This window comes from Puma concolor, chromosome B3 (assembly GCF_028749965.1).
Source record: "Puma concolor isolate L17-30 chromosome B3, mPumCon1.1.hap2, whole genome shotgun sequence".
In the NCBI taxonomy this organism is placed as follows: domain Eukaryota; kingdom Metazoa; phylum Chordata; class Mammalia; order Carnivora; family Felidae; genus Puma; species Puma concolor.
The window spans coordinates 118,411,776-118,436,392 of record NC_141672.1 but is presented as its reverse complement, the minus strand read 5'-3'; the positions used below and the strand labels follow the sequence as shown (position 1 = coordinate 118,436,392).

At 54.1% G+C, this 24,617-nt stretch overlaps 3 protein-coding genes across 5 annotated transcripts in view; 2 read left to right on the top strand and 1 right to left on the bottom strand.

Moving 5' to 3' along the window:
• Nucleotides 1–1,419: 1,419 nt before the first annotated feature.
• On the bottom strand, nucleotides 1,420–15,009 carry SNX33 (sorting nexin 33). 2 transcript variants are annotated; one of them, XM_025919695.2, is made up of 2 exons: nucleotides 12,720–15,009; nucleotides 1,420–6,787 (listed from the first exon to the last, which is right to left on the bottom strand). In XM_025919695.2, the coding sequence occupies exons 1-2, from the start codon at nucleotides 14,185–14,187 to the stop codon at nucleotides 6,534–6,536; spliced, it is 1,722 nt and encodes a 573-aa protein (XP_025775480.2). In that variant the 5' UTR covers nucleotides 14,188–15,009; the 3' UTR covers nucleotides 1,420–6,533. The 2 variants fall into 2 exon arrangements, with proteins under 2 accessions (XP_025775480.2, XP_086567385.1); XM_086711259.1 differs by lacking the exon at nucleotides 1,420–6,787 and adding an exon at nucleotides 9,666–9,706.
• Nucleotides 15,010–15,014: 5 nt separating this feature from the next.
• Nucleotides 15,015–24,617, top strand: part of SNUPN (snurportin 1) — a 36,074-nt gene continuing 26,471 nt past the window's right edge. The window contains exon 1 of one of the 2 annotated variants that reach the window (XM_086711262.1): nucleotides 15,015–15,138. The gene's annotated coding sequence lies outside the window, so the exon portion shown is untranslated. The remainder of the gene's footprint in view (nucleotides 15,139–24,617) is intronic. The other variant, XM_086711267.1, reaches the window with a different exon arrangement.
• IMP3 (IMP U3 small nucleolar ribonucleoprotein 3) lies at nucleotides 21,667–22,846 on the top strand. Its single transcript, XM_025919373.2, has one exon. The coding sequence runs from the start codon at nucleotides 21,766–21,768 to the stop codon at nucleotides 22,318–22,320; it is 555 nt and encodes a 184-aa protein (XP_025775158.1). The 5' UTR covers nucleotides 21,667–21,765; the 3' UTR covers nucleotides 22,321–22,846.

Here is a 24,617-nt window from a genome sequence, read left to right as displayed (position 1 = left end):
AACTCCTCCTGCCCTGGACTGACAAATACCACGACAGTCAGCCAGCCCCAAGGAGACTGCTCCCCGTGAAGACGTGGTGGCAACATGGGGCAAGGCTCAAGGTCTGGAGGTGGTCAGGGGCCTAGTCCCAGGCCCAGCCCTGCCATCTACCTACTGTGTGGCCTTAGAGGGCTCGCTCAGTTCTCTCACTTATGAAGTCAGGTAACAATATTCTTGGCCCAGCCTCTCTCTAGGTCCCCTCAAGGCTCTCCTCAGAGGCTGGTCATCCCAGCCCCTCCTTACTGGACACTTGCTATGTGCAGGCACTGTCCAGCTGATGCGTTTTGCTCATGTAATCCTAACAGCCATCTGCAACTCCTGGTATAGAGAAATGGAAGCAGGAAGCAATTAAGAAACATCCCTCGAATAAGGACGTGAAGGGTAGGATTTGCTCTAGGGCTCAGCCGCTCACCCAATACCAGGGTCCTGTCTCTGGCTGGTGGAGGGAAAGGAAACAGGGGACTTGTAGCTATCTGGGGGCAGCAGGGCTGTGGAGTGGAGCTTCACACTACTCCCGCCTGTTGTACTCCTGACAAAATAGCAGCCAGGGGGATCAGGTCAGCCCAGAGGAGGCCCCAGATGCCTCCAGGAGGCTAACTCCTCCCTCAGGCACCAATCGTTGGCTTCCCAGCACAGTTTGCCCAGACCTGGCTACCATCTCACACCAGCTCGGCTATTCCAGCACCTCCCTCACTGGGCCCCATTTCCTGGTCTGTAAAATGATGTTGATAATCTCTTGCATGCAGGGTGGTTGCAAAATATGTCCATCCAGTGTCCACGGTGCTGCCTGAGCTGGGGGAGGGTAGAAGCCCCAGAAGCTGGGAGACCCAGGAGCAGCAGGGGCTTGGACCTCTTCCCAGGTAGAGCCCCAAGGAGGCAGCCAGACCTCAGATGACAAAGGGTTGCATAGGATCTGTAGAGCCTCCCAAAGCTTCTTGTGCTTGAGTGCACAGTGGGGGGTGTGGAATGCTGACCATGAGCCTCAAAGGGGACCACAGGCCACAGAAGGGACTTTTGCAGCCCCCTGAGGTTCCTTGAGGTCCACAGGTATAAGGATGATTGAGGGAGCTCTGCGTGCTCAAAACAGACCAAAGGCCAGACCCACAGAGGCCTCCTGATGGGGATCAAAGGACAAGGTGGGAAGACAGAGGGTGGGTGGAGGAGATGACCAGAGGGTCCGATGCTAATCTAGGACCACGGTGGGCACCACAGGCCCAGTGCCATGGTCCAGGAGAGTCTGCAAGAACCCACAACAGCGTTTGCAGGGAAAAAAAAAAAAAAAAAAGCAGGACACAAAAAGACAAAATCAAAATTAATACAGTTATTCCTATAAGACAAGAAGACATTGCCAAGTAACAAACTGAACCCAACTGAAAGAAGTAGAAATGAATGACCTTTAATGTGGAACACAGGCAAATTTTCATGTGTGTGATAGGGTGTGGGATTCAGCCTCTAAAATTCAAAGTGCCAGAGGCCTGCCCATGTCTTGAAAAGTGCCATTCCCCAAAACTTATATGCATCCCAGCAGAAAGGAGGGGTCCCCAAACTGACTTGAGATTCCTTTTCTATCATGTGAGGGAAAGAGAAAACAAAAAAAGAAATTCTGGGGGCACCTGTGGGTGGCTGAGTCAGTTAAGTGTCTGACTTCGGCTCAGGTCATGATCTCTTGGTTCAGGAGTCTGAGCCCAGCATCAGGCTCTGTGCTGACAGCTCAGAGCCTGGAACCTGCTTTGGATTCTGTGTGTGTATCTCTCTCTCTCTCTGCCCCCTCCCCCACTTGCACTCACTCTCTCTCTCTCTCTCTCTCTCAAAAATAAACATTAAAAAAAATGTTTTTTAAAGAAAAGAAAAGAAATTCCAATCAGTTGCAGAGAAATGAAGTGATGCTCCTCACACACGTTCATCTGTAAATGGAGGTCCTGGGTCAATGCCATGGCCACCGTGCAGGGCCACTGTAGCCTCTTCGTCCCTGAGGGCTGGCAGGACTCACACTACCCACAAGCCCCTATCACATGTCAGCAGTTGGGTCTGCCAGATCCCATTCTTTCACCAGTGGAGCGGAGCTCTGCTAGCTCCTTTTCCCTCAGAACTAAGTGAGTCAGTCAAGACGTTGAGGAACGAAGTTGGAGAGCTGGGTTCGAGTCCAGCTCCACCTTGGTCTCAGGGTGTGATCCCAGCCCGGCCCCATCCTCCCTCCGGCCAGGCCTCAGTCCCTTCATCTGTGAAATGGAATAATGTCGCCTCCCAGGGCTGCTGTGAGGACCAAGGAGGCCACAGCCATGGGAGACTCTGTTTTCTAAACAGCCTGGACTGCACTAGGGTTTGACTAACAAAAAACCAAGCCAAAGGAAAAAGGCTTTGTGTTAAACTATCCTGAACCCTGGGACTGGGTTTCACAATCAGCCCTTCTGAGCTATGTCTGGGGGAGGTAAATTTTAGTTCTCCCCATGGTCTTTTGGCCAGGGCTCATGGTCTCCTACCCCAGCCGTCAGAGGCGCGCTGGAGCTGAGCTGGTAGGGAAGCAGGTTGGTGGGGGGCTGGGGACAAGCAGACTTGGCTCCAGGAGGCCTGAGTCAGCGGGCAGGCAGGCAGGGCGGGCCCAGTCTTCGCAGGCTTGGGGAGGAGATGGTGCAGGAATGTTTCTCCCGCCCAGGCCTGGGCCCTGCCCACCGCATCCTGGCTCTTGCTCATATGGACGCTGCAGCCTCAGCTCTGGCTGGAGAGATAGGAGATGCCTGGAGCTTTGTTGGGTGGGTTCACCCAGCGGGTAATGGAGGCAGTAGGGACTGGCCCTGGGGACTTGGCCGCAGGGCTACTGGGAGCTAAGCTCAGGCCCTTGAATACATTCTGGCCCCCCGTGGGTGACACGGCCAGCCGCTCGCTAGACCTCAAGATCCCTGTCTGTACAATGGGTGATGCCACTGGCTCTCCCAGCAGGGGGTGCAGGTGCAGTCTAGAAGCAGCTACCTGTGTGACACCTTTGCTATGAGCGTGTGCAACTTGGGGCCGTGCGTCTGAGTACCTGCGCGTGTCGCTCTGCGAGGGTAGGACGGCGGTGTGACCGTGAGTGAGGATGGGGTATGGCTATGTGAAGGGATTATGGCATGTGTGTGGATGTGGCCACGTGTGGATGTGGCTGTGAATGTGTGACAGCGTGTGGCACTGTGGCTGGGAGTGAAACTGTGAGCACATGACTGCGTACGTGTACATATGGCCAGGGGAAGCCTACATGCTTATGGGCAGGGTATGTGGCTGCACGTGGCTGCACCTGCTTTGGGTTAGGCGACTATACCTGCGACCACGTGGACATGTGGCTGGCTACATGGCAGTGCCACGGGAAGGAGGAGGGGTGCTCAGCTGGATCCGGAACTACCTGTCGGCCTGCCTCACGCAGGCTTGGCTCTGCTCCAGTTGTGGCACTGCCGTGGCATAGCAGTTCATGGCCTTCCGGTGTGTCTGGGAGCCAGGATACAGGATCTGAGGGCTGCCTCCATCCCCAACCCCCACATGTGGCCACAAAGCAAACTCCTTTCCTGGGCTGGGCCAAGACCAGGGATCAGGGCTCATCACCCCCACCCCAGGTCCTGATAGCTGCCCAGGGCAGAAAGAGGGGCCTTGTTCTCCAACCCCCTCAGAGCAAAGTGAGGGAGGGAATTGGAGGCAGTTGGGCCCAGCTCAGTCTGGAACATCTGCCTGGCATGTGACCGAGGCCAGCCAGCAGCCTCTGCCACCACCAGGATGCTCCCCCACCCCCCCTACCGGTCCCCCAGGGCCCTGTTGAAAGGGCTCCAGTCAGCCCAAATCCATCTCAAATTCCACCCGCCACACACACACACACACACCCCACCCCCAATACCTCAAGCTACACAGAGACATAAAGAAACAGAGAGAATGGCTGTGACATCCTCACTCCCCACTATACATTGGCCTGCCCCAGCCTAGAGATCTCAGGATGCCTACAGCATAGACCTGGCCAGTCCCAAGACTTCACATTTGGACTCTCCTCCTAGGTCCAAGCCCCTCCTGAGAAAAATGTCAGACTGCTTCCCTCACCCTAAGGCTGGGAGGCATGGGAGGTGGCTCCCCCTCTAAAGAAAGGGACACAAGAGGGTCGTGCTATTCCCAGGGCAGGAAGCACAAACAGGGGACTTTCCAGGCACTGTGGGTTAAGAAAGGAATTCCCACCACTCCTACCCAGACTGGCCTCAGTAAGGAGACTCCCCCATTGTGGTCAGAGTTCCCTCTACAGAAGGCTGCTTGGAGGTCAAAGCTGGGAAGAGGTTGAGGGCGGGAAGGTCCTTGGGTGGGTTGGAAAATGAAGGAAGGAGGGCAGGGAGGAGGGAGGGGAAAATTCCACAGAAAGTCCCAAATCTGACCTAATTTTGACCTAGGGCCAGAGGGTGCTCTGCCCTGAACGGAGAGCTTTTGCTGCCCTTTCCCCACTGCACTGGCCATTCCTTACCCCCCTCTCACTGCCACAAGCTCCCTGGGCCCCTGGCCTGGCCAAAGCCTCCCTTGAGGCCCCGAACCTACCAGCCCTCCCTCCACCGAGTCCCCCTTGCCCTCCTTCCCATTGATTCCTGCTCATACTGACTGGGACACCGCTGAGGGCCCCGCTGGGGAGGACCTCCTTGGTTTCCAGCATGGAAGCCACCCCCGGCCTGGACACCCGGGACTCTTTGGGGAAGGACACAATTTCTGAGTCCCCTCCCACCTCTCCTGGACCAGGGCTTTCCTGAGGGCAAAGCTGGAGCATGCCTCCCTGGGGAGAGGAACAATTAGATTGTGTGGGGCATGGCCTCCTATCCCTTCCTCGGGCAACCCTCAGTCTGAAATCACAGAGCACAGCCAAACCCTAGCAGGACTCCACCCATTTGAGAGATGAGGAGAGTGAGGTCTGGGAGGGGTGTGAGTCCGGCTGGGGCCCATGGCCACCTCTAGCTCCCCAGCCAGCACCTGCCACCAGCACAGTCCTCCCCCAAATTTTAGAGGTTTTGCGCCCAACATAACCTTATAATCCAATAGCTCCCAGGGAAACTTAGGGTTCCATCCTTCCCCCACACTCAATCCCTGCAGGATCCAAACAAAAAAGCCATGCTTTTGTTATCTTAATTGCAAAAGGTTTATCAAGAAAACGAGAAAGAAAAAAGATTCAAGCAGCAGGAGCCAGGAGTGGCCATGACCTCCCAAGGGGGGGCCAGCAGTGGCACCTATCAGTTCCCCCAACCCACAGCTGGCCCATGCCCAGGCCTAGGGGGAAGGAATAGCCCCCTGGAGGATGTAAACACGGGTGGGAGACAGCACAACCTGGCCAGGGAGGGAGCTGGGGCTGACATCACAGTGAGGCTGGCCGTGGGCGTGCGGGCCCAGGGCTTCTGGGGCAGTGGGCAAGCCAGCCCATCTTTTTCCCCTTGGCCTTCCCTCTGTGCCACAGGAAGGGTTCCGGGAGTCACTGGGTCTGAGGACCCTGGAAGCCTGGGGCCCGAGCCTGCTCGGAATGTGGAGAGCTATTGCTGGTGAACTCAAATATCTGGTAACTTCTGGGTGTCCTTTCCAGGAAGGTGCCACCAACGTCCTGGGGTCAGTGGCCTGTCTCAGCACCTTGAGCCCAGGGTAAAGATGCTGCATGGTCCCCTAGCCAAGGGGTAATGGAGGCTCAGCAGGTGGAGGGGAGACAGGAGGGAGTTGGCCCGCAGCTCCTCCAGAGGGGACAAGGTGAGGCAGGGACAGGGACACAGGAGGAAGAAGATCCCTCCCCTCCATCACACAGTCCAGAATCTCCACCGAGGGGGCACGAAGCTTACTTGAGAAAAGTAAAGGTGGGAGGAGGGGGTGTTTTCATTCCTCCACACCCTTGCCCATGCTATTCCTCTCTTCTGAATGTCTCCCCCCCCCCCCCCGCCGCCATCTCTCATCTACTGTCCCCATTTACTGTCTGGCAGGTCTTTGTCATTCTCCAAAACACTACTCAAATATCACCTACTCTATGGAGCCTTTCCTGACCAACAGAATGAGTGGTTCTTTCTTTAAGCTCCCAGGAACCCCTTATTTACCATCAATCATTCTGCATTGCCCTCATCTGTTTCTGTGTCTGACCCTACCTCTACTGGGGACTCCCTGAGGGCAGGCATGTCGCAGTCCCGGGTGCCCAGCATCTGACCCGGAGCTGCAGCAGGCCCTGGTGCCTGCTGAATGAACGAGGGGGTGGTAGCCAGGTGAGCGAGTACTGTAGGTTCTAGGGGAGGCTAAGACTGTGGCCCGGCCTCAAGCAACTGACCAGCAGCCCAGACCTCAGCCCAGAAGCTTCCTGACCCCACTCTCACCCCTTCTGTGCCCCTACCTCTAAGGGCCGGGAGACTTCCCCGGGGGTACCCAGGACTCCTCCAAAGCCCACCCCATCCCCTCCCAGCCACTGCTGGTGTGGGGAGATCAAGAGAGCGGAGTGTGCTGCGGCGACCAGGCCCGGGGGCAGGGTGGGGGCCAGGTACACATGATCAGAGGTTGTCATACATGCGCAGCGTCTTCTCCAGCTGCTGGCCTACCCGCTGGTAGAAGAGGATCTGCTGGCGCAGGTAGTTCTGCATCATGTGCTTGAAGTCGAGCTCACGGCGCTGGTGGAAGTGGTTCATTTCAGCCTGCAGGGCGAAGCCCACCACGCGGCAGCGCCTACGAATGCCATCTGCCTCGTCCTGTGCCATGCGGCCCTCGTCACTCATGCGTTGGCTCTCCTTCACCTTGGCGAAGGCGCCTGGCACGGGCACAGTGGAGGAGGACAAGGGAAGTTAGGGCTCTGGTCTCCCCCATTTGCTCCCTATACCCTCCGTGAGCCCCCTCATGAGCGCTATCCACCCTCCACCTGGTGTCTCCACCAGGACAAACCCTCCCCAAACCCTCACCTCCATCCAGCTCAACTCCCCTCCAAACCTGGGGCACTGCCAACAGCCCACAACACCCAGACTGTCACAGCCCTGCTGGCTGTACATTGTTCCAGGACAGGGCTGTCTTTATCCAACAGAAGCATCGTCTCTCACACTGGCTCCTGATCAGCTCAGACATCACCTCCTCCAGGAAGCCTTCCCCCCACCACATTAGGTACTTCCCAGCATTCCCAGGGCTTTCATCTGCCCCGCTCTTACCACCCTGTGGCTGCTCCGCCTGCCTTCCTCTGGTCTGTGAGCTCAATGTCTCCGGCACCCAGGACAAAGCCTAGCCCACGGGAGAGCCCACTTGGTACATGTCTGCTGAGTTGATTCAACCTGTTCCTCACTGAACTACTATAAGGGGCTCCTAAGGGGCTCCCACCTCAGGCCCAGACTCTGAGAGGTTCTCTGTGGTACCTGAAGAGCAGCCAAGCTGGGCACTCAAAGCTCCAGAAACCCCCCCCCCCGGCCCCCACTGCTTACAGATCAAAGCCCATGCCTATTCTCCTAGCTGTGAGGTCCTCTGGGAATTGGCCCCATGTTCATCAAACTCACCCTGCTCTTTCCTACCTTTGCACCTCCACCTGCTAGATCTCTACACACAATTTAAGGCTCCCCAACAGGCTCAGGGGCCACCTCCACACCAGAGCCTCCCCCAGTACCAAGGCAGAATGCCTCTGGACCCCTCTCCAGGCTTCTCCCCACCCCCATCACACTATTGACTCTAAAACAGCACCTCACAGGCCACCTGGAGTTTTCTTTTGTGTGCGTCTCCCCACAAACGGGCCCAGCCCCTCCCCACACCAGCCTAAAGGGACCAGAGGAAGCCCTAGTCATAACCAGGTGACAGATGGGGGACGGGGGATGAACCTGGGCAGGGGATCCAATTTAGAAGATCTGAATGAATCAGCAAGCAGTTGGTGAATGAATTTCAGCTCTGAATTAACAGGCACTTGACTAATTGTGCATCACAGGCAGTGGGGACAGGTGCCGGGAGGAGGAGGCAGTTCGCCTGTGCCTGGCACGAACTCCTCGCGGGGCTGCAGGGAATCCACTGTGCGCAGAAGAGTAAGGCTGTGGGCAGGGTTGGCACAGAGGAGAGAACACCCCCGGGCACTTCAAAAGCATCCAGGGCACACCAACAGCATGCCGGGGGCCTTGAAGATGTACTCTTTTTACTCTTACTCAAGACGTCCGATGCATTCAAGATCCCTTTTTTTGGTCATTCACTGTATGTCAGGCCCAGGGCTCTACATGCTGGAAATAACTCCAGAAGGATTTAGAAGGAGTAGTTAACAAGCAGTTATGCAAGTAGTTGCATATTAGTTAGCAAGTGCACGGCTAACTGGCTAATAATGGCATCTGGGGTAGACAGTCGCAAGTCTGGAGAATCTCCAGGGCCGCTCACACAGCACTCAGAAGAACTCTGCAGTCACCAGTTCCCAACCCACTCAGTCCTTCTGCCACCTTCCTTGAGCCACCTCCCGCCTCCTGTTCCAGCCCCGCCGGCCAGACCTGGGCAGCAGAAGAGGGCTCAGCCCAAGGCCCAGGATGAGGACCCGATAAGAGACTTCAGAGCTAAGGAGGCCCTAGATGCCAGCTGCCCACCCTCCACCCCCACCCCTACCCCACTACTGTACAGAGGAAACCGAGGCCCTGACAGGAGGACTTGCCTAGGGGCTCCCAGCCTCCTTCATGCCCCTCACACGGGGGATGCCTGGCCCAGACATACCCCTCCTCAGTGGATACTGCTTCTACTGCAGAGGGTTCATACCCAGCCACCCCATTTGTGTGGGGCCCCCAGACAACGACAAGGATCCTACCTGAAAAGGAGACACTAACTAGCCTGGATTCCACCTGCCTGAAAAAATCTCAGTGCACTAAGGGTGGACCTGTATTCAAGAGGGCTTTTCTGGCCTTGGAGGAAAGAAAGGCTCCTTTTGTTGATGAGGAGACAGAGGCCCAAATAATAGAAACAAATCTACTGCAACTGCTAGGTATCCACAGACAGGCAGGGAGCCAAAGATGGGGGACAAAAGCTGCCTGGGCGGGTTGGGGGGGGCAGAGGTCCCACCCTGCTCTCTGTCACCTCTCCACCCTGTGACTCAGATCTGGGGCCGGGACCAGCTAACACTAACGTACCCCAGAGACAGGCTGGGAGTCAGGGCTCAGGCCTGTCTAGCATCCCTGCTACATTCCATGTAGGACTCAACCTGAGAGCTGAGGACCCAGGGGAGCCTCCTGCCCTGGCAGGTGTCCTACAGGCCGGATCCTATGAACAGGAAAGGAGGCTGAAGCTTCAGAGCCCCAGGGTCCCAGACATATTTCCTAAGATCCTACCTTAATCCATGTTGTCCCCACCTCTCGGAGGTAATTACCCGGCCCCCACCCAGGTCAGGGACAAGAGGTCTGAGTCCTAGTCTCAGCTGTGTCACCTCCAGCAAGCCACTGCTCTTGCTGGGCTGGAGGTTTCTCAGGTGTCAAAAGGGACAGGCCAGACCAGATCTGATGCTGCTGACAACTGCCCTTGGTGGTATAGTACTCTTGGAAAAATGGGATAATGGTGCCTTCCCTATAGCATAGTTGAGGTTTAACTTGAACTCGTCTGTATAAAGCACTTAGGATGGCACCTGACAGAATAAGAGCTCAAGAGAATATGCGCAAGCGTGTGTGGACTGCTTCTCAGTGACAGCGACAATCAGCTGGTGGGGGCTTGTAGCAATATGATTCTCTTTATTTATGGAAGCCTAGGAGGGGAGGGAGAGAGAGGGTTAGGTGATGGCCCAGAACACAGGGTTCGGACCCACTCTTCCCCCAGACAAGCACTTGGTCCTGCAGGGGACATTCTACCTTGGCCAACCTGTGAGTCCCATGGTCCCTCCACGTACGTTCTGCAGCCCTGGGCCTGCTTCCGGCCCAGCAAGGATGCCAGCTGAGTTAGCAGTGCTAAAGCACCCAAGCCTCCCTCATCCTTCCCCTTCTGGCTCATGCACATATCCCTGGGGGAGCTCCTTACCCCATCTGTCAGGCACAGGGGAAACAGCCTGGGCTGTGCAGTCAGACACCCCTGGGCCCCAATTCCTGCTCTGCATATCATCCCACCTTATTGTAACCTCCCTGGCTTGTGCTGAGCCTTAGGACATAGCCCTACCCTGGCTGGCTCTCAGGTAGGGGCCCTGGACGGTCACTGTTTCCCCTTATCCCAGATCCCAGGGTAACTATTACTAGGGCCCCCTTCATCCCCAAAACTTCCCTGGCTTAGATGGTTAATTATACGGTTACTCCTCTTAGGAGACTCCTGGACTGAGCTCCAGGGCCCGGGCCAGTGGGCAGACAGACTGGTGGGCTTCATCTCAGTGCCAGTCAGGCTCCATGACCCATTTTACTAAGGTGGACACTGAGGGGAGATAACGCTCTCACGGTCATCTCAGAGGCAACATTTGTCCAAATCCTGGTCTCCTGATTCCACCTGAGCCTCCCATCAGTTTCCTTCCATGGCCTCTGCCACACTCTTGCCGTCTTTCAGATGTCCAGACAGACTAGGTAGAATTCTAGGGACCCAAGGCCCAACTTTCCTGCTCCTTTCTCTGAGAAAGGGTTCCACCCACACTGCCAGCATGGAACCCCTCCTCCCCCCATCAGGCTGTGGTCCCCCAAACCTGCCCAATTCTGTCTCAGCCAGATTCCAAGTCTCTCTCCCTAACTTGCCCGACCACAGGCCTAGGAGTAGCAACGCAAAGCCCAGAAGAAGGAAGAGTAAGCCCAATGGGCTTGGTCTATTGAGGAGGAGTCCTCAGGGTGAGAGAAGATGGGTTAGCCTCTGCCTAAGGTTGAATGCACCAGCCCAGAGGCCTGTTGGGCCCACACTCTCAGAAAGACCTCAGGTAGAAGCCCTCTCAGCTCTGTCTCCCTGCCCCAGAATCAGAAAAGCCCATCCAGCTTTACTTCTTCCTGCTTCAGTACAAGCCTGGGAACTCTGGCTGGGTATGGGATTGCCTTCCTCCCCCCAGCTCTGCCCAGGGCGAGGTCCCCAGCAACTGCACAGGGGCAGCTATTTAATCACTGTGCCCCTGCTTTCCCCTGCCACTGCCCACACAGAAACATGCCATCCGAGGAGCTGGCTGAACCAGCTTTCCCAGGCCGTAGCACAGCAGCGAGAGTGGCTCCACTTCCGCCCAGGGAAACACTTGCCCCACTGGGCCCCAGCCTGCCAGCCACGTCCCAGCCCTAGAGCTCAGACTCAGCTCTAAGGCATCACTCTGTTTTCAACCAGACCCTCCCCAGAAGTCTCCTGTCTTCACCCCCTTGGAGGCCTGAGAGCTCACTAGATCTACCCTTCCTTGTTTTCTAGATCAGCAACCTAAGGCCCAGAGAGGGGAAGGCACTTCCCAGGAGCACACAGCAGATGGAGGTCACAGTCCCCACATGTCTCCTGAAGCTGATAGAAGAGGGGAGGAGGATAGGAATGTAGAGGTGAGGAAAAAGGGCAGAGATAGAAAGCAGGAAGAGAAAGTGAGAGGAGAAAGGAGCCCAGGAGCTGGATAAGTTCTAGAAGTCAATCTCCCGGGAAAGTAGAGCAGGGCTGGCTTACTCCCGACTCTCCTGGATACTGAGGCAGAGCTTAGTGTTTGCTGTCCCCCAGGCTCAGTCCAGAGGTCTGCCTCCTGGCCCCACCCAGAGGAAAACTCAGCACCAAGCCAGGCCTGACCTCAGGGCCTAGGGGCCAGGGAGCCAGCCCCACGCCCTGCAGACGTTCTTCCTGAGTTACCAAGCAGCCCCGGGGAGGACCACACCTCTCTCCTGACATCTGCCCTGCCTGTGGTCCCCAGGACTCAGCCACCTGCCAGGTCAGCCCCTAACTCACTGCTCAGGCAAGAGAATCCAGGCTCAGGAAGGAGGAGTTAGAGGGGCCATGTGGGTAGTGCCCTGGACCCCTGTTCCTCCCCTAGACCAGCCCGGGTGCCCCTAGGTGACCCGAGATGAGTCACTTCCCTGGCAGTTCCTTGACAGCCCAACATTAACAGACAGAGGCCCATCCTGTCCCTCCCCCACAGAGGGGGGCCATGAGAACTGAAAACACAGCTGGGCTTGGGAATTGGCCAACAGGGACGTGTCCCTGGGGAGGCGAAGGAGGAAGGGACAGTTTCAGCTGGGCCAGGGACTCCCTGTGCAACCACTCTTCTAGGACACCAGCTTCTTCATCTGCAAAGCGGGGACAGGGGGCCTCCCGCACACAGACAGGGAGCTCACAGATAGGGTATGCAGCAGGGAGGCCAGGCTCTGAAGCCGCAAGGGCAGGGAGTGGAACTTGTGAGGAGCGGGAAGGCAGGCCCCACTCTGTGCTCTTGTTATCTGTGTCTGTGACCCCCGTAAGCCTGTGTGCTCCTCAAGGGCAAGGCCTGGGCCTCGGTCATCTCCGCGTTCCCAGACTCAGCCTGATACCTTGATGGGCTCGGCACATAAATGGACAGATGAGCAAATGAGACAGAAACAGAAAAAATGAAGGCACGATCAAACAAATGGACAACAAAAGGTAAACAGCGAGCTTCATGAGGTCAGCAACCAGAGCTGACCAGGAACAATAATATCTCCTTACACCTAGCCACACAGCAGATGCTTGATGCACTGTTGAATGAATGAATGAATGAATGAGACAGAAAGACTAGATGGGCTGCTCCATTCCTCTAGGCCATCCTCATATCCCCAGTGCCCAGCAGAGCGCAGACTTAGCAAGGGTCTCTTGCCCACTCTGGCTCTTACCTTTCTGCAGGTGGATGATGTCAGGGAAGTTGGAGAGCAGGCCCTGGTAGAGAGAGAGCGTGTCGAGCATCTGGAAGAGGTCGTTCTTGGGCTGCTCAGCAAACATCTCACCCACAGCTTCATAGGTACGGCCCGTGTGAGAAATAGCACTGTTGAGGGCCTCGGAGCTAAAGGGGGGGTCCAACTGGAAGGCATGACTGATGGCCTGGAAGGCATTGCCCAGCTTCTGGAATTCCTTGCGGAAGCCCCCCACGTGCTTGCGCACCAGCTCTGATGCTACGGTGCTGAGCTGCAGGACACTGTCGTCCATCTTCTTGCTGAAGGCCTTGAAGGTGTCCACACGGTCCTCCACATCCTGCAGGTCCTGGTGCTCTGTGGGGATCTGGAAGGTGAGCAGGAAGCTGGCACCCACCATCTCATCCTTCTCTGCCCTGCGTTTGCCCATCTTCCACTGCTTGTCATCCAGGCAGCTGAGGAAATGCTGGAAGCCCTCATACTGGGACAGCACGGGGTGGCTTGTCATGTGGTCCATCCAGAGGATGAGCCGACGTTTCCGCTTCTCAATAAAGTCCTCCTCGAAGCGGCCTGTGGCCTGCTTCTCTGGCAGGTGGGGAACGGAGATGACAGTGAACTTGTGCAGCAGGCGGTTATAGAGCCAGTCGAAGTGTTTGTAGCGCCGGTAGACTGGTGAGCCAGCGTGGGTAGGTGTGAGCTTGTAGGAGATGTAGCTTTTGATGCCCTTGAATTTGGTCTGTTTGGTGGGGTCCTCCACTGAACAGGCAAACGGGTGGGGGTTGGCCTTCCACTGGGGGCCACGAGGGCCCATTTCAATGGAGTATGTCTCGGCGATCTTGGCCATCATGGGCACATCACCCAGGATAAAGGCCTCCACCCCAGAGCGCACGAAGCACGAGAAACGGTTGAGGTTACGCCCCACCACACTGCCACGCTTGGCAGATGCCAGGCTGTCCTGTCGCTCCAGGGGTGGCTTGGGCCGGTAGGCCATGTGCTGGCTGGGGTAGGCACCAGGGTAGGAGAGGTTGAGAGGGGGGTGCCCGTTGGTGCCCAGCCCACCGGCCCGAGGCTCCTCCACCACTGTGCATCCATCGTCCCAGTCATCCCAGTCATCATCATCGTCTTCCTCGAAGCTGCCCTGGTGCGAGAGGAAGCCACCACCACCACCACTCCTGGAAGGACTGGCCACACTGGAGCTGTCATACAAGCTCACCTGGGTGCCCAGAGAGCCTGGGCTGCTGGAATAGTCGGCATGGTTGGAGCTGGCACCAGAACGGATGATCTCTACGTAAGAGGCAGGGAAGAGCCCTGTCTCACCACGGCTGTTCTGGCCCTGCAGCCAGCCATCCAGCGAGGTCTCACTGAAGATGACCAGGTCCTCATCCTGCTGGATGCTGATTTCCTCTTTGTTCTCGCTGCGGAAGTCATAGAGGGCTCGGCCTTTCAGTGCCATGGCTGGACCCGTGGTAGAGAAGGAAGAGGAGAGGGTCCTGCCCAGAGCTGAGAATGCACGGGCAGCTCAAGGCCTGTCACAGCAACTCAGTCTGTCAGCAACCTAAGCTGGGGTCTCAGCACCCACAGATGCTGTCCAGCCTCCCACTATTCAAAACAATGCCCATTGCCCATTAACTGCCCTATTAGTATTAGGTCTCCCAGCACACTCCTGTGATCAGGGAGGGATCATGTCCATAATCCTCCTCTCTTCCCTTGGCAACCCCAGATCGGGGAGTCTCTCCTTCCTCCCACTCCCAGAAGAAAAGTCAAGTGACTCGGAGAAATCAGCTCTGAGAGGGCAAGAATTCGCTTGACACTTTCCACTGGAACAATGTTCTAAAATAGAAGAGAATCACTCAGAAACCACCGTTCCAGAAACCCTGGGCAGCTCTGGCTCCCAGCTCCTTCTGGCTCCTCAGGCCTTGGGAGGCTCTCACATTCCTCTGTAGATCTGCTCCTTCCTCCTTCCTCCTCCTCCTCCTGGGCCACTGGGTTTTCAAAAATCCAGAAAATCCAAGAGGGGCATGGAGAAAAGCAGCAGCCTCTTGAATCTAGTCCAAGGGTGGATGTGTCCGGCTTCACAACGAGCCAGGCCGGGGAAAACAAGGACTGAGGCTTACACAACAGGCCGCCAACTCGTCGACCCCGGCGGCCTGGCCTGGTCTGGCCCGGCTCTGGCCCTGGCCCCCGGCCCCAGACCCAGTCCCCAGTCCCCAGCCCCCAGCCGGTTCAGGAGCCTTCTCCCCGCCTCCCAAGTGGCCGGCCCCCACCCTAGGGAAGGAGGGGGCGCGACGAGGCGCTCTGGCGACTTCTGGCCACTAGCTGAGTGGCCTCTTTTGTTTGCCTATTTCCTCAGCAGTTTCTGAGCCTGAAGCTGACCCTGATCTGAGTCCACGGACCTCGTCCAAAGGTAATCCCCGCGGTACCCGGTCCCGGCGCGCAGGTCGTACAGACCCCCAACCCTGGCGTGCACGCACACACTCAACAGGAGTTTGGGGAGTGCGCTGCGGGGAGCAGATGGTGCGCCCGGCCGGCTCGCTGTCCGTCCTCCGCTCTGCCCCGCGGGCTCCGGCCGGTGGGCGGCGGGCTGAGCCCCCAGCCCGCCTCCGCGTCCAACACTCGCAGTCCCTCTGCGCCGCCAGCGAGAAGCTAGCTCCAAAACAACAGAAAAAGGGATTCCAGGAGGTGGCGTCCGGAGAAAGGAGGGAATAGCCGAGGGCGGGGGGGGGGGGGGGGGTGAGGGGTGGGGAGAGGGAGGGAAGGAGGAAAAGCAGGCTGGGGAATTGGGCAAACTCCACAGCACTTCCGTGCGTCCTGGCTGGGCAGGGACGGCCCGGCTCCGCCCTCCCGCGGCCTGGGGCTCGGGCGCCGGGGCCCCCGCCTACTCCTCGCTTCTTTCCCTCTGGCGCTCGCCCGCACTCGCCCGCTCCCAGATCCGGCTGTGGGAGGGTGACAGCGACCAGCGCTCTAGGGGGCCGCGATCCCCCAAGACCCCCGCCCGTCCGCCCTCGCTGGGAAACACCTAGCGCCCGAAGGGCTCGAGCTCCGCTCCGCGCCGCCGCCGCCACCGCCGCCGCCGCCTCGCCTTCTGGGCTCGGTCACCCTCTTGCCTTTTCCGTGACGCAACTGGAGGAAAACTCCGAAAGTTTGCGAAGTGCGAGCTTGCGAGGAGGGCGCCAGAGCCGACACCCGGGGTTGGGGGTTAAGGAAGAGGGCTAGGAGGGAGACCCGCCGCCGACGCCTCCTCCCACTCCGCTGCCTCCCCCACCCCCACTCCCGCGAGGCTGGGCGACACTGGGCCTTGGGGCAGCCTAGGGATTGTTCTCCGGAGGGGGACCCAGAGTGGGCCCCGGAGTCAGCGGCGTCCTCTGGGAAGAAGCCTTAGAGGCCTGGGATACTGGCCGCTACAGGTCCTACTACCTTAGCCAGACAAGGCTGACAAGGGAGACTTCCTTCAAAGGGAAAGACAAGACCCTACATATGTAGCAACAGGGAACAAGTTTAGGCAAGACCCAGTTTCGTGATGCTTTACGCAGACTGGATTTTTTCCTATAGGCCATCAGCAGCAAGGAGAGAGGGGTGGTCCGCGGAGGCTTCCAGGAAGAGGCAAGGGGGATTTGACCCTTGGTTGGCCCATCCAGAACACTTTGGGCACTAACAGGCACTGTCCTGGGCACTGGGGATTACAACACAAGGAGGCAGTAGGTTGTGTCCCCCCTCTAGGGTTTACAGTCCACCCTCTTGTCCTTAATTCGTCTATTCTGTGTCTGTCTCGTTCATTAAATCATGCATCCAAGAAAACATTAACTGAGTAATCAGTTCTGTATCAGGCCTCCTGGATACAAAGTCAAATAAGACATTGTCCTTACATTCCAGAAGCTCAGATATGTCCAAAGTCAAATAAGACATTGTCCTTACATTCCAGAAGCTCAGATATGTTGGGACAAGTAAACAGATAACTCCCCTACCCAGTGTGACAAGTACCCTGCAATGTGCATAGGAGGGCACCTACCCCAGCCTGGGTGGAGCAAGGATCAAGGAAGGCTTCCTGGAGGAGGAGGTACCTAAGGTGAGACAAAAGCTTCAGCCCCTACTCCTCTTCCTGGCTGTGCCCTGGAAACTTGCCTACCCCTTCTAGCTAGACCTTCCATTCTGTCTTCCTACTTGTTGCAGATTAATTGGCATAAGGTGGAGCTGTTAAATGTGGCACCTTCGGCTATTTTGAGGGGTGAGATTTGCAGGCCTCTGGCTCCAAAACCCAATTTCATTGGTGCAGTGAGTAGATCCAATTCCCTATGCAGGGCTGCCATATGACCTGAATAAAGGCTTATGTACAAACCCCAGAAGGGCAGGTATTAATTTTTTTTTTAATTTTTATTTGTAATTAAAGTTTGGTTGACATACAATATATTAGTTTCAGATGTACAACAAAGTGATTTGACAATTATATACATAACCAAATGCTCACCTCAGTAAGTATAGTTACCAGCACAGAAATACAACTGTCAGGTAGACCTGAATTTTTGCATCAGTAGATCAAGGCAATTTGGGCCACTCCTCACAAAGCCCTGTTACCAGAAGGTTAGCTCAGTGAATCTAGAAACCCCTTGAAGAGGGGATGGTGTAACAAGTTTTTCAGCCAAGAAACATTGAGATATTGTCCCCCCGCAATAGGGCCAGCCTTGAGCTTAAGGATTCAGGTTATCCTGTTTCTCCTACAACCAGAGCTGAAGTATGTTCCCCCCAGCTGCTTTTGGGATACTGATTCCCTGTGATCTCTCTTGGGTTCAGATAGCCTCTCTTCAAGCTGGCCCTAAAAACAGCAACTACTTCATTAGTGCCAGACACCATTGTAAACATTTTACCTTTATTAGCTCCCTTAATACAATCAATGGGATGTCTGCTCATCCACCTAGGATCCTAGTCTTTAGTTGGTTCCCAAACACCTCAGTCACACATTCACAGACCAACCATCTTGGATTTACTCCCACACCTGTTTTAGGTGGGTTTTTCTAACTCTCAGGGACCACCCTTATTTCCAGGTTCTTGGGGGAAACTCTCTTGATGCTCACAAAGATTTCCATCCAGTATAGGTATCTTCCATTCCCTTCCTTCCAGTGACCTTCAAGCCTAGGGTAATGCAGACCCCTAGTTACTAGTCTCAGGAAACTGCACTTTGTGGTTTCCCTACACCCTGCCTACTCCCTTACGACAAAGTCCCTTTATTCAGTTCTCACATTATTCTAATTGGAGTGTGTTCTCTCTTTCCTGCCGGGACCCTGATTCAAGCTCGGCAAGCAGCATCCATTCCCCCTCCAAGCACCCAACGTTCCCCTTTTAGGAAAGAGTCAGTAAGACAGAGCTGCAACAGTGGTTTCCAGGTTGAGCTGGTGGCAGCAGGAGTACATTGGACTACACAGTGGCAAAGCAGACAAGAGATGACGAGAGCCTGACAGTGCAAGGGTGCTGGGCTAGGGAGAAGTAAATCTGGGAGTTCATGGAGGTAGAATAGACTGGCATGGCCTCCAACAAGCTGTGAGTATTGAGGAAAGAGTCAACCCACATCTTCAAAAAATAGATTCTCAATTCTACTTCCCCCACCAGCTACTGCCCCATTTCTCTTTGCGTGCCTGAGCAAAGTTCCTCAAAATAGCTATCTGTACTAACTGCCTATAATTTCTCTCCTCCTTTTCTCTTCTTAAACCCCTCTAGGCAGTCTTTCACCCTCACACTCCACTGAAACTATTCTTGTCAAGGTCAAAGTCATCAATGACCTAATAGTTATTCTCAGTTCCCCTCTAACTCAACCTTTCAGTAGCATTGGACCAGGTTGATCACTCCTTCCCTCTGGATATACTTTCTTCACTTGCATTATGGAGACCATACTCTCCATGTTTTCCTTCTACCTCACCGGTTTATCCTCTCTCCAACAATTCTCTTATTTACTTATTTATTTTTTATTTAGAGAGCAGAGGAGGGGCAGACAGAGAGGGAGAGACAGAATCCTGAGCAGGCTCCACACTGTCAGCACAGGGCCCAATGTGGGGCTCAAACTCACGAACTCCAAGACCTGAGCGGAAATCAAGAGTCAGATGCTCAACTGCCTGAGCCACCCAGGCGCCCCTCCAATAATTCTTAAAACTAGAGTGACTACAGAAAGTGCTCCTCTTGTCTTTTCTATCATCTTCATTTCTTTGATGACCTTGCCCTGGCTTGATACACCATCTATCTGCCAATAACACCTCAATTTTTTAATCTCCAACCTAGGCCTTTCTCTAGAATTCCAGACTCAAATGTCTTTCTCCTTGACATCCCTGGGATGTCTAACAGACACCTCCAACCCAACATGTCCCAAGCAATATTGGATATTGCCCCCCAAACCTGTTCTACTTGGCAGCCTTCCCCATCTCAAGTAATGAGTAGTTTCTTCCACTTTCTCGGGCCAAAATTGGAGCCATCCTTGACTCTCCACATCCTGGGTCTCCTCTCACATCAACATCTCACTGCTGCTCTCCTGGTCCCAACCACCATCTTTCTCACCCAGATCACTGCAACAGTGTCCAACCAATCTCTGTTTCCACCTCTGCCTCCTGACAGTCTATTATCAACATGGCAGTCAGAGTGATCCATTTAAAATATGTTCTATGTCAATCCTCTGCTCAAAACCATTCAGTGTCCTCATCTCACAAACATAAAAAGCAAAGTACTTACTTAGGCAAAGGCCTATGAACCTGTTATCTGAACCCCCTTTCCTCCCCTCCCTAGCCCATTCTGCTCCAGCCAGGATGGCTTTGTTACTCCTCTTCCGACATGTCAGGCACATGCCTGTCTCAAGGCATTTGCCCTGTTTCCTCTTTCTGACATACTCTTCCACTAGATATCCACATGGCTAAATCCCTATAAAATATCACCTTCTCAGTAAGACCTATCCTGACATGCCCTATTTAAAATTACAGCTCTTCCTCACCCCAAGCTCTCCTACAGCCTGCTCAATTTTGTTTCATAGCGCTTATCACTTGCTAAAACATATAGTTTATTTTTTATTTTGTTTATTGTCTGGGAGAAGGAAGTTAACCAAGAGTCCTACTGCAGACATGCTGAGCAAGAATTGAGGATGGAAGTGAATGAGGCCTGGGGGAATATAAAGGGTGGGGACACACTACAAACTGGGAGAAGATATTTGTTCCTTATATAACTGGCTAAGGATTAATATCCATAACACATAAAGAACATCTTCAAATCAATTAGAAAAAAAAAACAATCTGTATTTGTTTTCTATTGCAGTTGTAACAATTTACAACAAACTTAGTGGCTTAAAGCAACCCAAACTTATGGCTTTACAGAAATCCAAACTGGATCTCACTGGATCTCAAGTGTCAGCAGCGCCATGTTCCTTCATGAGGCTCTAAGGAAAAATTCGTTTCCTTGCCTTTTCCAGCTTCTAGAGGCTGCCCACAGTCCCCTGATCTTGGCTCCCTTTCATCTTTAAAACCCGCTATCACATCACTCAGACTTCTGCTTTCATCATCCCATCTCTGCCTCTTCAGTCTTCCTCTTTCACTTATAAGGACCCTTATGATAACATGGGACCCATCCAGATAATTGAGTATATTCTCACCATCTCAAAATCATTAATTTAATCACATCTGCAAAATCAGTGTGTATACACACATTACCTGGGGATCTTGTTAAATGCAGATTTTGATTCTGTAGGTCAGGAATGAGACTGCATGTCCAACAAGCTCTTTGCTAGTCCACTGGCTACACTCTGAGTAAGAAGGTTCTCAATGTATTTAGAGATGCATGTATAATGATAAAACTACTTTTTCTTTTTAAACAAAAAGCAAAAATAAACACAGAATTCAGAATAAATACCATTACCTCTGGCTGGAGGAGTGGCTGGAATAGGTAGATGAAATAGTCCTGATGATGTTTTCTTAAACCGGCTATTGGGTTCATAAGTATTCATTATAGTTTGTAACTTACACGTGTTACATATATTATTTTCCACATGTCAAGTATTAAAAGGACAATGAAAACTATACAAAATAAAATAATCAACGAAGAAGCTAGGTGGCGTCAAAGGCCTGGGCAAATAAAAAGGTTAGTCCTGCAGCGCTACACTCAACTGTACCTTACAGATATAACTAGCCATAACAGCGTTAAATTTATTAAACTCAGTACTGGGTGACCAGTACTGAGGGTGACGGAAATCCACCCTATCAGGCTTATTCTTTGAGCTCAACTAAGGAGTTGGTTTTGTACTTAATATCCGAATTTCTCAGACTTGCTGGGTTTTTTGAACCACCCGACATCCCTACTAACAATACATATTTCAAAGAGGCTCCCGTATAGATCCCGATCAGTGCGTATAAAGAAGCGGCCCGGAAATCAGTATTTTATAGGTTCGCCTGCATTCAGCCCCACTTGACCGGGAGGATCCACCCGCCCTCCTGGGGGCTACCTGGCGGTAGCGAGCGACCGCAATTACCCAGCCGGTCTCCCGTCCGCCGGATCCGGAAAACTTCCCACCAGGTGGGAGGAACCCGACGATGAATTAGCACGGTAAACCCCATCAAACAGGCGCAGCAGTCACCCGTCTTCCCCAGGACTGGCTTCCTCAGCTTCTATGGGCAGACACTCCCGAGAGTCCCTAAGGGCATCGGCCTGAATGAGAAGAAATGATTACCGCACTAGGGGATATATTTCTGGTAACTTAAGACCTCGTGGAAATTTAAAACAAAAAACAAAACCAAAAACACCTCGCTGTGTCGCCCCCGGCCCGCTGCCCCACCTCCGGCCTTTCTTCAGTACTTCTCCCACTCGGCTTCAGCCAACGAGAAAAGAAGAAACGCGAGATAGATGCATGGGGCGTGGCTACACTCTGACCAATGGAAATCAAGGGCGTGGCCTTGAGCCTTTCTTTCATTGGCCCAGGGCCCCCAGGGCGGCCTGCACTTCGGGATCCCAAGCGGAAGCCGCGCGGCCACTGTCTGTGCTTTTAGCTTCGGGTCTTGCGGCACCGGGAGCCGCCATCATGGTGCGGAAGCTTAAGTTCCACGAGCAGAAGCTGCTGAAGCAGGTGGACTTCCTGAACTGGGAGGTCACTGACCACAACCTACACGAGCTGCGCGTGTTGCGGCGTTATCGGCTGCAGCGGCGGGAGGACTACACGCGCTACAACCAGCTGAGCCGGGCTGTGCGTGAGTTGGCGCGGCGCCTGCGCGACCTACCCGAGCGCGACCCGTTTCGCGTGCGCGCCTCGGCCGCGCTGCTGGACAAGTTGTATGCTCTCGGCCTGGTGCCCACGCGCGGCTCGCTCGAGCTCTGCGACTTCGTCACGGCCTCGTCCTTCTGCCGCCGCCGACTGCCCACCGTGCTCTTGAAGCTGCGCATGGCGCAGCACCTCCAGGCCGCCGTGGCCTTCGTGGAACAGGGCCACGTGCGCGTGGGCCCCGACGTGGTCACTGACCCCGCCTTCCTTGTCACACGCAGCATGGAGGACTTTGTCACCTGGGTAGACTCGTCCAAGATCAAGCGGCACGTGCTGGAGTACAATGAGGAGCGCGATGACTTCGATCTGGAGGCCTAGCCGATCGTCCCTGCCTTTCGAGGATGGGAAAGCTGAGACCTGATGCTTGAGATTCTGTGAGGGCGCTTGCCCCAAGAGTGTATCGGCCAAGTCGTTGGTTCTTAAGAACTTTGTCCCTCAGCAGCAGGTCACGCACAGAGCCAAAGGGTACGGCCGTTTTCCATAAACTTTTCTTGGCCCTTGGACTATTGATAATTACATTACTGATTTAAGAGACAATGGGAAGCGGTTTTGTGCTGCACTGCGGAATTGTTAGATTATGTACCTGAAACATTGTAGTGCGAAGGAACTTTGAGCCCCTCCCCTCCCCCTAGCTTTCCCTTTATTATCTTGTAGCAGGACAGTTTGGTTAAACCTGTTTAATTCGAGTACTTGCTCTTGTTTTGTGATTAAGCTATGTACAGACGATGGAGAGTCTGGTCTCAAGTTTTCATAAAATGGGTGAGATTAGTATTCAGGGACCCACCCGTGCCTAAAGGAATGCTTTCCTAATGCCAATAAATGGCCCAACTTTTGTAAGAGCAAATTTTTGTCTGTCTGTTTTTCTCACGTAGGTTCACATCTGGGCTCCTTGGCTCAAGAACCCAGTAGAAAAGAACTGGGTCAGCAGCGACCTGCCTGTGGTGAGGCCTGCCACAGGGGCGCATGTGGAGGTTGCAGGATGTTGTACAGGGCTGGGCAAATTTGTCAGTTTACCAATCCCTTCCTGGGAATGAGTGTTTTGGCAGAGATCTTCCCCACAGGACTTCCTGTTGATATTCCAGCCCCAGGAAATACCATATTAGAGGGCTGAAGTGTTTGCTGTTAGCTTGCCTAAGGAAATAATCACCCTGTAGCTTGGCCATCTAGCGGTTAGAAGAGGCCCAGGAGGTTTCCTGGAAACATGGTCTTCGTGGTAGGGAATTGGAAAGTAGGGAGACTACCTCTTTTTACCCAAGACTTGCACGAGGAGAATAAATAGACTGCCAAGACCAATGGATTGGCTTTTATGTATGCCTCCTCCATTTCCCCAGGTGAAAGGCAGCATTTGGTAGAGAAACAAAGGGCAGGTTGACACTAGCAAACGCCTCTAGTATGTGTCAGGCACAGCTGTAAGTGCATTACATGTTTTAATCTGTGTAATACTTCCAACAGTGCTATGAAGCGGGGAATCCAATTATCCTCTACTTTTCAGATGAGGAAACTGAGGCAGAGATGGGTCAAACTGCCCAAGACTGCATAGCCAGTAAGTGGCAGAGCTGGCATCATGCTCCCTTTAAAAGACTGTCAATGTTGGCACAGCCAGCCCTTGGGACAGGTAGGGGTTTAGAGAGAATCCCTGAATTTGAGTTTCCAAGCCAGCAGAGAAAGAGCAGCACCAGGCAATGTGATTGGTCCCCAGCAAGGTGCTGCATAAAGGTTTGAGCAAGGAGCAAGCGCTCAGCTTAACACTCACTGAGGCCCTACCTCAGTGGCTACCATTTGTTCCTCCCAACAACCCTGCAAGGTAGGTCATGTTATCCCTGCCTTTTCAGCTTCAGAAAGAATTGTAAAGGCTGGGGTTCAATTCCAGAGTTGACTCTAAAGGCCATGTTCTTTTTGGTGCCATTCCTTTAGAAATGGAAGGAGGGGGGCACCCAGGTGGCTCAGTCAGTTGAGCAATTGACTCTTGATTTCAGCTTGGGTCATGCATCGGGCTCCATGCTGAGTGTGAAACCTGCTTGAGATTCTATTTCTCCCTCTGCCTTTCTGCCTCTCTTTTCTTCTAATTTTTTTTTTTTACATTTATTTATTTTTGAGAAACAGAGTGAGACAAAGTGTGAGAAGGGGAGGGGCAGAGAGAGAAGGAGACACAGAATCCGAAGCAGTCTCCAGGCTCTGAGCAAGCAGTCAGCACAGAGCCTGATACGGGACTCGAACCCACGAACTGTGAGATCATGACTTGAGCCGAAGTCGGACGCTCGACCACTGAGCCACTCAGGCGCCCCTCTTTTTTCTTTTTAATTCTTTTTTTTTTTTTCAACGTTTATTTTTATTTTTGGGACAGAGAGAGACAGAGCATGAACGGGGGAGGGGCAGAGAGAGAGGGAGACACAGAATCGGAAACAGGCTCCAGGCTCTGAGCCATCAGCCCAGAGCCCGACGCGGGGCTCGAACTCACGGACCGCGAGATCGTGACCTGGCTGAAGTCGGACGCTTAACCGACTGCGCCACCCAGGCGCCCCTTTTTAATTCTTTTTTAAACATTTATTTATTTTTGAGAGACAGAGCATGAGCAGGGGAGGGGCAGAGAGAGAGGGAGACAGAATCTGAAGCAG